The sequence below is a fragment of the Gracilinanus agilis genome, chromosome X (genome assembly GCF_016433145.1).
Source record: "Gracilinanus agilis isolate LMUSP501 chromosome X, AgileGrace, whole genome shotgun sequence".
In the NCBI taxonomy this organism is placed as follows: Eukaryota; Metazoa; Chordata; class Mammalia; order Didelphimorphia; family Didelphidae; genus Gracilinanus; species Gracilinanus agilis.
Genome location: NC_058136.1, coordinates 17,825,994 through 17,836,434, shown reverse-complemented (window position 1 = coordinate 17,836,434; position 10,441 = coordinate 17,825,994). Strand labels below are relative to the sequence as shown.

Genomic DNA, 10,441 nt, shown 5'->3' with positions numbered 1-10,441 from the left:
TCCTCTTCTTCTTCTTCTTCCCCCTCTTCTTCTTCTTCTTCCTCCTCTTCCTCTTCCTCTATCTCCTCTACCTCTTCTTCCTCCTCCTCTTCCACTTCCACCTCCTCCTCTTCCTCATCCACTTCTTCAATCTCCTCCTCATCCTCTGCCTCATCATCATCTTCTTCCTCCTCTTCTTCCTCTTCTTCCTCCTCCTCCTCTTCCTCTTCCTCTTCCTCAGACAGTTTTACCTTTTTAGGGGGAATCTTGTCATCGATTTGAGAAGCAGCTCGCTTGGCAGGCAGATTGACAACTTTCACGTTATTTTCTTCTACATCTTCCTCTAATGCGACTAGGTGCTGGCCACTAATGTACACAGGCCCGGAACCACATTTCAGACGCAGAACTACCGGTGGGGTAATCTCAAAGCCACCAAGTGAAACTGTGGGCTGCACGGACAATTTCAGTGATGCCAGGGTGACTGTAGTTGGGCTGCCTTCAAAATTCAGGGCTTCAGCCTCAACGACATGCAATTCATCCTTGGCACTGGCTCCCAAGCTCACTGTTCTCAGTGAAAGCTGGTGCTCGATCTGCTCATTTATCACCTTGAAGTGGAAATCTTTATCTGCCTTGAGCTCACACCCGAAGAGGAAGCTTTGCGCCCGGATGTGGTTCACATCCATATCCGTATTCTCGGTAGGGCAGTTGTACGAAAGACAGCGGGCAATCGGGGATGGGTGGGCAACAGGGAGCTGCTCGGCTCTGTCTTCCGTGGGATTCTGCTCAGGACGGAATCACACAGAAGAAAAAAAGCAGGAAAGTACATTCTTTCAGGCCATTAGGACAGTGCTTTCCAACTATTTTCTGTCTACCTGTTAACTTTCTGGGACACATTCATTTCCCCTGAATCCAGCTAGATCCAAACATTTGCTCTCTACCTTTCATACTCCTTGACTTCCTTCTATGCATGTGTATATTACATACATACGTACATACGTACATACATACATACATACACACACACACACAAATGTCTAGACCATACACCTTAAGGATCCGTGAGAACATTTCTGTCAGTGCAGGTACCTCTTTCCACTGACATAGACCATGACCACCCTTCTACGACTTCACAGAAGGTCCTTTGGAGTTGCTGTGACCAAAAAATTCATCACCATGTGGTCATCCTGGTAGTAGAAGCCTTTCCACACTTAGCCTGGTTTTAAAACAGACAAATACTCTATAACCAACCAGACCTATACTTGAAGCCTTTCCAGCTTGGTAGAAACTCTGCTAAGGTTTGGAGGACCCCGGCAACTTCATGCTAGAATGAGGCATAAGAACAAGACTTGACTGGAGTGTGTACCTAAAAGTTTTTCCTAGTCATGCATACACATATACATGTATAGCACATAAACATGTACAACACAGATGCACATGCATACGACACACATACATATATGTGGAGATATGTGCATATATGTATATGCATGCACATGGACACACACACTTCCTAACCATGCTCTTTCTCCATTTGAATCCTAGGAAAGGGATGTTAAGAAGGCAAATCAAAGAGTTTCAAAACTAGAAGGGACTTAGTAGTTTTATGGGATAACAAGTTATCATTATTTAATCAGTTAGTCCACAAATATTTAGCAAGCAATTACAATGTGCCAGGCTCTGTGCTGGCATTTAGTACCATAGTACCCTCATGGCCTGAAGGAGAAAATGTTGTCATTAACTGCTACTCTGGGGCACAGTCTTCAGATTTTTTTAGTCTCTGATACCTTTGATTCTCTTTTTTGGGGAGAAAATGCCAGAATCCTGGGTTGGGGGCAGGGCTTAATGGTGAAGGCACAACTTAAAAACATATTCACCATGAACCAGACTTTCTTTATTGGCATCATCACTGAATTCCTGAGGAAATGGAGTCCCGTGGACCACAAACTAAAAAACTACCACCCACGGCTCCAAAGTAATGAATGGGCCTGCCTAGAAGTTTGACTACCTATCCGAGTCACTGAGAAAGGGCCACACCCCATGTTTGTGGGCACTGGTCCTTGAGAGTTGGTTTTCCTAGTAAAGTTTTCCTGATTACTATTACAGTGATGCCCATTCCTAATTATTTAAATTGAGTGGATCTTTTCTCTCTGACCTTTAGTGTAGTCATAAATGATCATATCTGCTTTTTATGTATTTATTGAAGACGAGCGTTAAGCACTCTAATGTCAAGATGTATACCCATATTTGACCTCAGAGTTACTGACTACATACACATGCATACAAAGGTCAGGCTGAAAGCTACAACAAAAAGGACTAGAAGAAAACACGTTTACACTATAACTCTATTTTCCTACTCTGGTCAGATTACTTTCTGGAGCACTGTGTTCAACGTCTGGATGGCCCCCTTTTAGGAAGGACACTGCCAAGCAGGAGTGTCTCCAGAATAGGGTGACCAGGAGGCTGAGGGAACTGAAGGTCATGTGATACAAAGATCAGCTGGAAGACCTAGGGATGTTTAGCCTGGGAAGAGAAGACTTGGAGGGGGGGATGATTTGAAGTGTTTGAAAGCCTATTTTGGGGAAGAGAACTTGGAACTAGTAGGCCCCAGAAGGCAGAACTAGTAGCAACAGGTAAAGGTTTCCAAGAGGCAGATTTGGCCTCGAGTAAGAAAAAACTTCCTAGCAATCAGAGCAGTTCCAAAATGGAATAGGCTGCCTTAGGAGGTAGTAGGGTCCCCAACCCATCCATCATTGGAGTTCTTCAAGTGGAAGCTCGATGACCACTTTCTCAGACAGGAATTGGAATAGATGACCTCCGAGGTCCCTTCCAACTCTCTATATTTATTAACCACCAAATTTGGGCAGCTTTTCAATCTTGGTGTCTGTGTGTATAAAATAAACTTTGAAACATACACATCTGCATAGTTCTTGTCTAATGCTTCACTGTAGCACAGAAGTGGTAGCAGCCCAGGCTCTGGCAGGCTCTACTCTGCTGTAAAGGCTCTGAATAGGTCTTGGCAACAGACCAAATCTGCTTTCCAAGGATCAGCCTAACTAATTAGGAAGAAGCTCATCACCAGCAAGTTAGCCACTTGGTGATGAATTCTTTGGCTATGGCAACCCAGAACAAAGAAAACTACCAAATGGCCAATGTTTCCCCCCCTGCTACTAGACAGCAGATGAGGACTAAGTGGTGGAGAAGGGGGCAGAGGGCGCTATGCTAAAGATTAAGGTGAAACACAGGGTCAGGTTCAAATCCAATCCTTTGTTTCCCCTGTACTCCTCCTTTGTCTATGGAAATGTTGATTTTTGTCAATGTCCATCAAGTTCATAAATTTATTTATTTCTTCATTTTTTAAAGATAAACCAGCCTTTGGTGCTGTTAATGTGTGATCTTTGTCCAGGGAATGAGGGGACATGTTACTAGAGGAATGAAATCCTGCCGATCTCGAACCCAGAAGAGAAGAGGAAGCTGTGATATATTACCAGCAAAGAACTGTGGAGAAGTGGTATAAAGGGTGTCATCAGAGAGATGCAGAAAAGAAGGTGGGTCAGCCATGGAGTGAGGGCAAGGGGCAACAGATGCTCCAATGGTAATCCGTGCGTTGTCAAGAGATCTAGAGGAAGGCTCCTGGGACGTTGGGTGCACTCCCTGTGGAGGATCTACAGGAGGACATGGACAAGAGTCGCATAGGATAAGAAGGCGTGATTGGAGTTGTGGATCTGCATCGCTGGAAGGAAGGAATGCCAGTATCAAGGAGATCACAGATCTATCCAAGTGCTTATTCATGACCCATATCAAGTGAGTGTCACTGAAGACTGACGGTTGTGACTTGGCTGTAATGAATGAGGAATGCTGCTGTAAGAGGCAAAAATGAATAGCTGGTTTTCAAGCAGAAGTCTCTACTGATTTGGAATGAAGAAAGAAATAGGGAGTGAGCCCCAAGGGAGATTATGAACATTTGTCAACAGATCATAGCTCTTAAGTTTCCCATGTGGTGTGAGGTTTTGAACTCTTCACAGATTTTTTTTTAAATGGGAAAGAAGAAATTGGGGCAGAAGGGTGGGAGAGACAGGAGAAAATAGCAATATCAGAAAGGAATAACATTTTGTTTGTAAAGGAGGGGACTTAAGAAAACACTTTCTTTAATATCACTCATGGTCAGACTAATCCTATTTTAGGCACATTAACAAATCACTTTAATTTTCCCTTTGCTTATTAATGGTGGCACAAAACAGCAAATTCCTGCCACCCTTACCTGTCATGACTTAAGAGCAGAGAGCTGGGACAAGCTTTTATACTGTTCAGACTTTACTGCCTTTATGAAACACTTTAATAGAAAATTTACTAGAGGTGAAAGGAAGTCAAATTAAGGGGAAATTCCATTTGCACAATGCATTAGCAGTGTTCTTTATTTCTTTGCATGCCTAGAAAATGCAATAGCTTATAGAAAGTTTCATGATTAGTACGGATTAGCTAGCTTACAATTCACTGTTTTAAAAATCACTATAAAACAAGTGGCCAGAGACCAGCATGTGAATTCACTTTATCCTCCTCCCATTAATATTAGCTGATCCCATAAACAATTTTAATCTCCATTTCATGGCTTTATGAAGTTAAGCTTCCAATCTTCAAAACTTTCCACTGACTTTCCATGTATAAACTTAAAATACACTCTTCCATGATTCACTGCCCTCCTCCCAATTTTTTCAAATTATTTTGTGAAACACAAGTGTTTCTCAACAGGTTTTTTAAAATTGTGAATTAGAGGATTCACATGGATAGCCACAAGACAGAAATTAGTTAATTAGCATTTTTAAAAAATGACTTTGACCTCCACTGAAGTCCTTCTCTAATGCCTCAATGTGATGTGGAGGGCACCCTGGATTTTCTAAGGCACATGTTCCAACAGGTCCTACCAAGCTGGAAAGGCTTCAAATACAGGCCCTGTGATGTCTGTTGTCTGAAGACCAACCCAAATTTGGAGAGGACAAAAGGAGAATGGATGACATTTTTAGCTATAGCAACTCTCTGCCAACCAAGTTACAGAGGGGTTGAGAGCTGTATCAATGGAGAGGATATCCATTCTAATGAAATTACAGATCCTTAAAGTCTTCAAAAATTTTGACTGGCACAGGAACATTTCTAAGAATTTGATTTTCCCCTTGTTTTTAATTCCTAAGAGCATTTTAGGTAGGGAATAATTGTGCCAATTTCTGATAAAATTCTACAGGAAACCCAGAATAGAAAAATATGCTCCTTTTTAAATAACAAAAAGCTAGACATTTTAAAATTGTAAGCTTTTCATCAATTAAGTTCATCTTAATGATCCTTTAGAATCTAAAAATAACCTGAGTAACTTTAATGTGAATAAAAATCTTAAAAAAAATTTAAATCTTAAGGTATGCCCATGCCCTTTCTTGAAATGCAGCTATTAAGAGCATTAGAGAAGAGTCTTTAATTTTTAACATTTCCTAGTCCAAAATAAATGGATTTCACTCATTACGATCATTTCTGACATTTCCCAATCTTTGCTCTATTGAAGGAAAAGTTCTCTGTCCAATTTCCTAGGCACATGAGTTTTGGTCATAAAAAACCAACGCCAATGTTCTCAGGTGACCAGTGGAAGAAGGGACCAGTTCATAATGGAAACGTATTGCAACAAGTTTTAACATGCAACAGCTGCAGTCTCTAGGTCAGTTGGCCTGCCATCAACAGCTGTGGCCAATGAATGGGGGCAAGTGTCATTTTGCTTGCTCACACACACACACACAAAAATCAATGACCCTTATTAGCACAAAGATTCTCAAATTTTGTGTGCAGTTAAACAAATGTCCAAGTGAGACATCTGGCATGTACCAAGAAGCTTTAGGGATGGAGTAATGTCTGGCCAGAGCTTGAGCTCACAGAAAACTTTTAAGATGGTGGAGGGGAAGACAACATCCACATTAAATGGTTTGGCCTATGGCCAACAGAGATAAGTACCCAAGGATTAGATCCTTCAAACAAGCAAACCATTGTGTGAATGAGGCCCACTCCCACACCCCAGTTTATACTCAAAGAAAATCCACATGTGTGAGGAGTTTCTGCGAAGACTGTGCCACCCATTCTGAGAATTGAACAGAAATAGTGAATATAACATTTGCTCTGATCTTTTGAGTGAAGTGAGACAAAACAAAAAGACTTTTGGAGGAAGAAAGTAATTAGGATGAAAATAAGAGTGTTTCCAGCATGACTTGGGGAAAAAAAGGGCTTAGTTCTACAGTGGAAAATGTCAAGAGTCTCAAGACTCCCCTCAACTCCCCCAACCCCACGTGTATATATTCAAATCACAAATGGACACAGTGTTCTCTCACTGTTTATGGAGAATTCATCCCAATTAATTAGTCAACTACTTCTGTAGAAAATCAGAAGCAATCGAGATGAACATCTTTGGGAAGCAAAAACCCCAACTAGTTTCTCCAGTGTAACAACTGCTCAGACTCATAACATTTGCTGTTTGGGAAACAGGTTTTGACCAAAAAATATCTGATGGGACCTACCTGATTCAAACCTGGCTTTTACTCAAAATCAAACTTGTCCTCTGAGGACAAAAACTTACCTCAAGTGCAGGATCCTTTCATGTGCCAAGGGCAGTTTATAAAAGGAATTGCTAAAGTCACAACTTACTTATTTAAAGTCACAGATTTACTTTTGTCTTGAAAGCAAACTTAATGAAGTTAAAGGTCATAGAATTTAGTATGTTAGAGAACCAATGGCTTGGGCTTTATATAGTATGTTAAGAGAAACAATGGCTTTACAGAAAATGGACAGAAAACCTCTACTCTCACATCAAAAACACATTCCTAACAGGCTCTTCAATCACCTTCAACTTGGAATATACTTACGCAGTAGCTCTTCAATCTGATAAAATCTACTGTCATAGGAATTGATTTATCACTATTCCTGTTCAATGCTTTGATATAATCCAGTAAATCAGCAAAGAATTTATAGCCACCCTTGAGGACACAGAGGGCAACGATATGGTGGCCTCCCATCTCCTTCATCACATCTCGTGCCAAACGCTCAGTCCTAATGGAGAAAAAAACCCATGAATTCAACAGAATGTGCCTAACATCGAATATCCTTCTCCAAAACTTCCTGACCCTTAAGTCTTCACCTGTACTAAAACCCGCCCCCCGCCCCCCTAGAATTCTTATTTTATGAGGGCAAAAAACAATTGACTTGAAAGCCAAGCACACAAGGAGGCAGTCACGGTACCCAGATATTGGTTTCTTCTGTGCCACTTGTTGTACATCAGACACGAGTATTCATCACTAGAAATTATCACTAATCAATCACCTTTTTAATCTTAAAATTGTTTCCCCGCGAGTTTGTTTTTCAGTCATTTCCCATGCTAATTAAGCAAAGGAACTCATTATCCCAGGGATCCCATGTGACAATATATGGACACTCTGTGCTCTTAGCCCATCACCTAATCTTCTGAGGGGAGGGGTATGTGGTGTCATCAGCCTTTTATGTTTTACGAGAGTAGTGTTTCTGTTTTTTTTAAGTGAAGAAGATTTTGAAGTATGAAGAACTTTAAGAAAGGTAGCAAGAGAATAGGACCCAAAGTTAGATAGCCTGGGTTCAACTTTCAGGCATTTAACTTCTTTGGGCCCCAAACCACCATAGAGTTAAAGCTGGAATGGACTTCAGGGGCTATCTAGTCAGATATTCTTATTTTAAAGATTACAAGACTGAAGACTAGAGACCTTAAAACATTTTGGCCATTATCACAGAGCTAACAAGTATCAGATTTTGAACCCAGGTCTTGGATACTCTATATTCATCATGCCAGTTTCCTAATGAGAGATTGGATCTGATGGTCTAGCTTTAAAACCCAAGTCCTATCTAAATGCCTTTAGCTGCAAAAATAAAGTTCCCAAAGCATTAACATTCATTAGTAGCCAACATTTTTTTAAAATCACCTTTAGGGGGCAGCTGGGTAGCTCAGTGGATTGAGAACCAGGCCTAGAGATGGGAGGTCCTAGGTTCAAATCTGGCCTCAGACACTTCCCAGCTGTGTGACCCTGGGCAAGTCACTTGACCCCCATTGCCTACCCTTACCATACCACTCTTCTGCCTTGGGGCCAATACACAGTATTCACTCCAAGACGGAAGGTAAGGGTTTTAAAAAAAAATCACCTTTAGTTTTGCTATTAAAAATAAATCTCAAAAGAAATGCAAAAAATAAATAAATTACAATTTTCAAGATTTGACATTCTGACCAATATAAAATCTCACTGACCTGTCCATGATAAGTCCATGAGGAATGAATACTTTCTCCAAATCTTGAGCGTAGTGCTTAGGGATGCAAAATAAGTCCAGGTCATAGCCTGGTTCATCATCATCAATCTGAAAAAGAAGTTTCATAAAAACATGAGGACCATACGTGGCTGTTGACCCTCGGTCTCATCCAGGAACATCAGGTCCTAGGCTAACAGTTAAACATCAAGCTGCACGAGTAATGAGAAGCTGCTGTCTCCCAAAGTCCTAACTTCTCGATCTCCCGGTAAATATCTACAAAGCCCAGTGGGGGGCCTGAGCCTATCTATGCCCAATCACCTGAAATGCAAAACTAAAGCATCTACTAAACATTCATTTCACCCATAAATGCTTCCTCTCCTGCAATTTGGATAGAATGGCCTTGCAAAGTCACCAACCCAAAGCAATAGAAAATAGATACACCTCTCATATCTCCCTTCATGGAATTAGGGTGTGAAGAGTGTAGAACATTACTTACAATGTCAGCCCCCCATAACATATTCATCAGTTTTGCTAAAAAATTTTTTTCTTCCCCCTTTAAAAATTCTTTGCTTTCCCCATGTCCCTGGTCTGGGGTTCCTAGTCCTTTACTGCTTCTGCCAATATTAATCAACCAGGTCCAAAGGATCCCCTTCACTCTGAAACAGGAAGGATAGAGCTTTTCTTGGAAGGCACAAGGTTGGGGAAGTAAGGAATCATGAGTTCAGAGGCGATATCTGGAAATTAGCTAACAAAATCACAGACTGTCTCAGAAGAGATCTTCTAGAGACTATCCTGTCTAAGCTGAACAAGAATCCACTCTACATACTCACAATAGGTAATGATCATCTAGCCTTTGTTGGAAGACCTTTTCTGAAGGGGAAACTATTATAACCCCCTTCTACTTTTGGAAAGCTCTATTAATGTTTCCCCAATTCAACCCTAAATCTGCCTTTTTGCAACTCAAGACTCATAAACCTAGAGCTGGCAGGGACCTCCAAGGTCATTTACCACTGCCACCACCAGCTGGAGAGAGGCGCTTATCACTTCACCTGGATTATTGCACTCCTGGTTGCTCTTTCTGCCTTAAGTCTCTCCCTCCTCCAACTCAACTGTAGAATTAATACCAATGTCATAATTTTATAAATGCTAATTATTTGGGATTATGATCTTTATAATTTTGTTAATGTCTCAAGGAGCCATGAGATGAGTGCATTTCATTAACTACCACAAAGTGCCCTACAAAACAAAAGAACATTGGTATCAGCTTATTAATATTATCCACATAATTTTATTGGTAATTAGTATTTAGGATTGGGAGCTTTAAACGGTGATAACAATAACAAATAGTTTATAGGACTGCTTTGAGGAAAAAGTGAGAAAATGGCATTACATTAACTGCAAAGTGCCGAACAAAATAAAAAGTGCTTTCTTATTAATATCTTTGTGATTTTGTTGAAATGTTAATAATCAGTTTTCTGAACTGTGGTCTTTGCAGTTTTGCTAATGTAATCAACATATGAGAGAATATTAATTCACTTACAGCAAAGTGTTAGACAAAATAATAGTACTGTTTAATTATTAGGATTATCTTGGTAACTATGAATATTAGTCATTGACATTTAGGATTGTAATCTTTATCATTTGATTAGTTATGAGAGAGGCTATGAATTTGTTTTATTAACTGCAAAGTAATATCTAAAATGAAATGGCAGTCATTAATTTACTAATATTCTTTGAATTTTATTCATGTTAATTAGTATTTAGGATTGCGGTTTTTCCAGTTTTGTTCACGTGAAGAGCACACGAAATAATGATACGAATTCCTGATCTTGACCATTTGTTTAATGTTATGAGGAACAAATGACACAGTGGCTATTAATATGTTTTATTAACAACAATTTATGATATATAAAATAAATATATGTAAGAAAAATAAAACACAACACAAATGGCAATTAGTAATATACACAGAATCTTTGTTAATATTAATTATTAATCTTTAGGATTGTGATCTTCAGTTTTGTTAATATGAAGAACACATGAGAATGATATGAATTCATTTCACTGACTATAAAATGCAAGACAAAATAATAGCATTGCTATGCATTTTACTACTATTATCCTTATGATTGTATTAATGCTAATAACTGGCATTTAGGATCATGATCTTTAC

At 39.8% G+C, this 10,441-nt stretch overlaps 1 protein-coding gene across 1 annotated transcript in view; it reads right to left on the bottom strand.

Annotated features, from left to right (window-relative positions):
• LOC123253299 (nucleophosmin-like) overlaps window positions 1–8,350 on the bottom strand; it is a 9,517-nt gene extending 1,167 nt beyond the window's left edge. Inside the window, exons 1-3 of the mRNA XM_044682484.1 lie at window positions 8,270–8,350; window positions 6,867–7,050; window positions 150–758 (exon numbers count right to left, since the gene is read on the bottom strand). Of these exons, the coding sequence (XP_044538419.1) occupies window positions 150–758; window positions 6,867–7,050; window positions 8,270–8,277 (801 nt within the window). The 5' untranslated portion in view covers window positions 8,278–8,350. The remainder of the gene's footprint in view (window positions 1–149; window positions 759–6,866; window positions 7,051–8,269) is intronic.
• Between the last annotated feature and the right edge of the window lie 2,091 nt (window positions 8,351–10,441).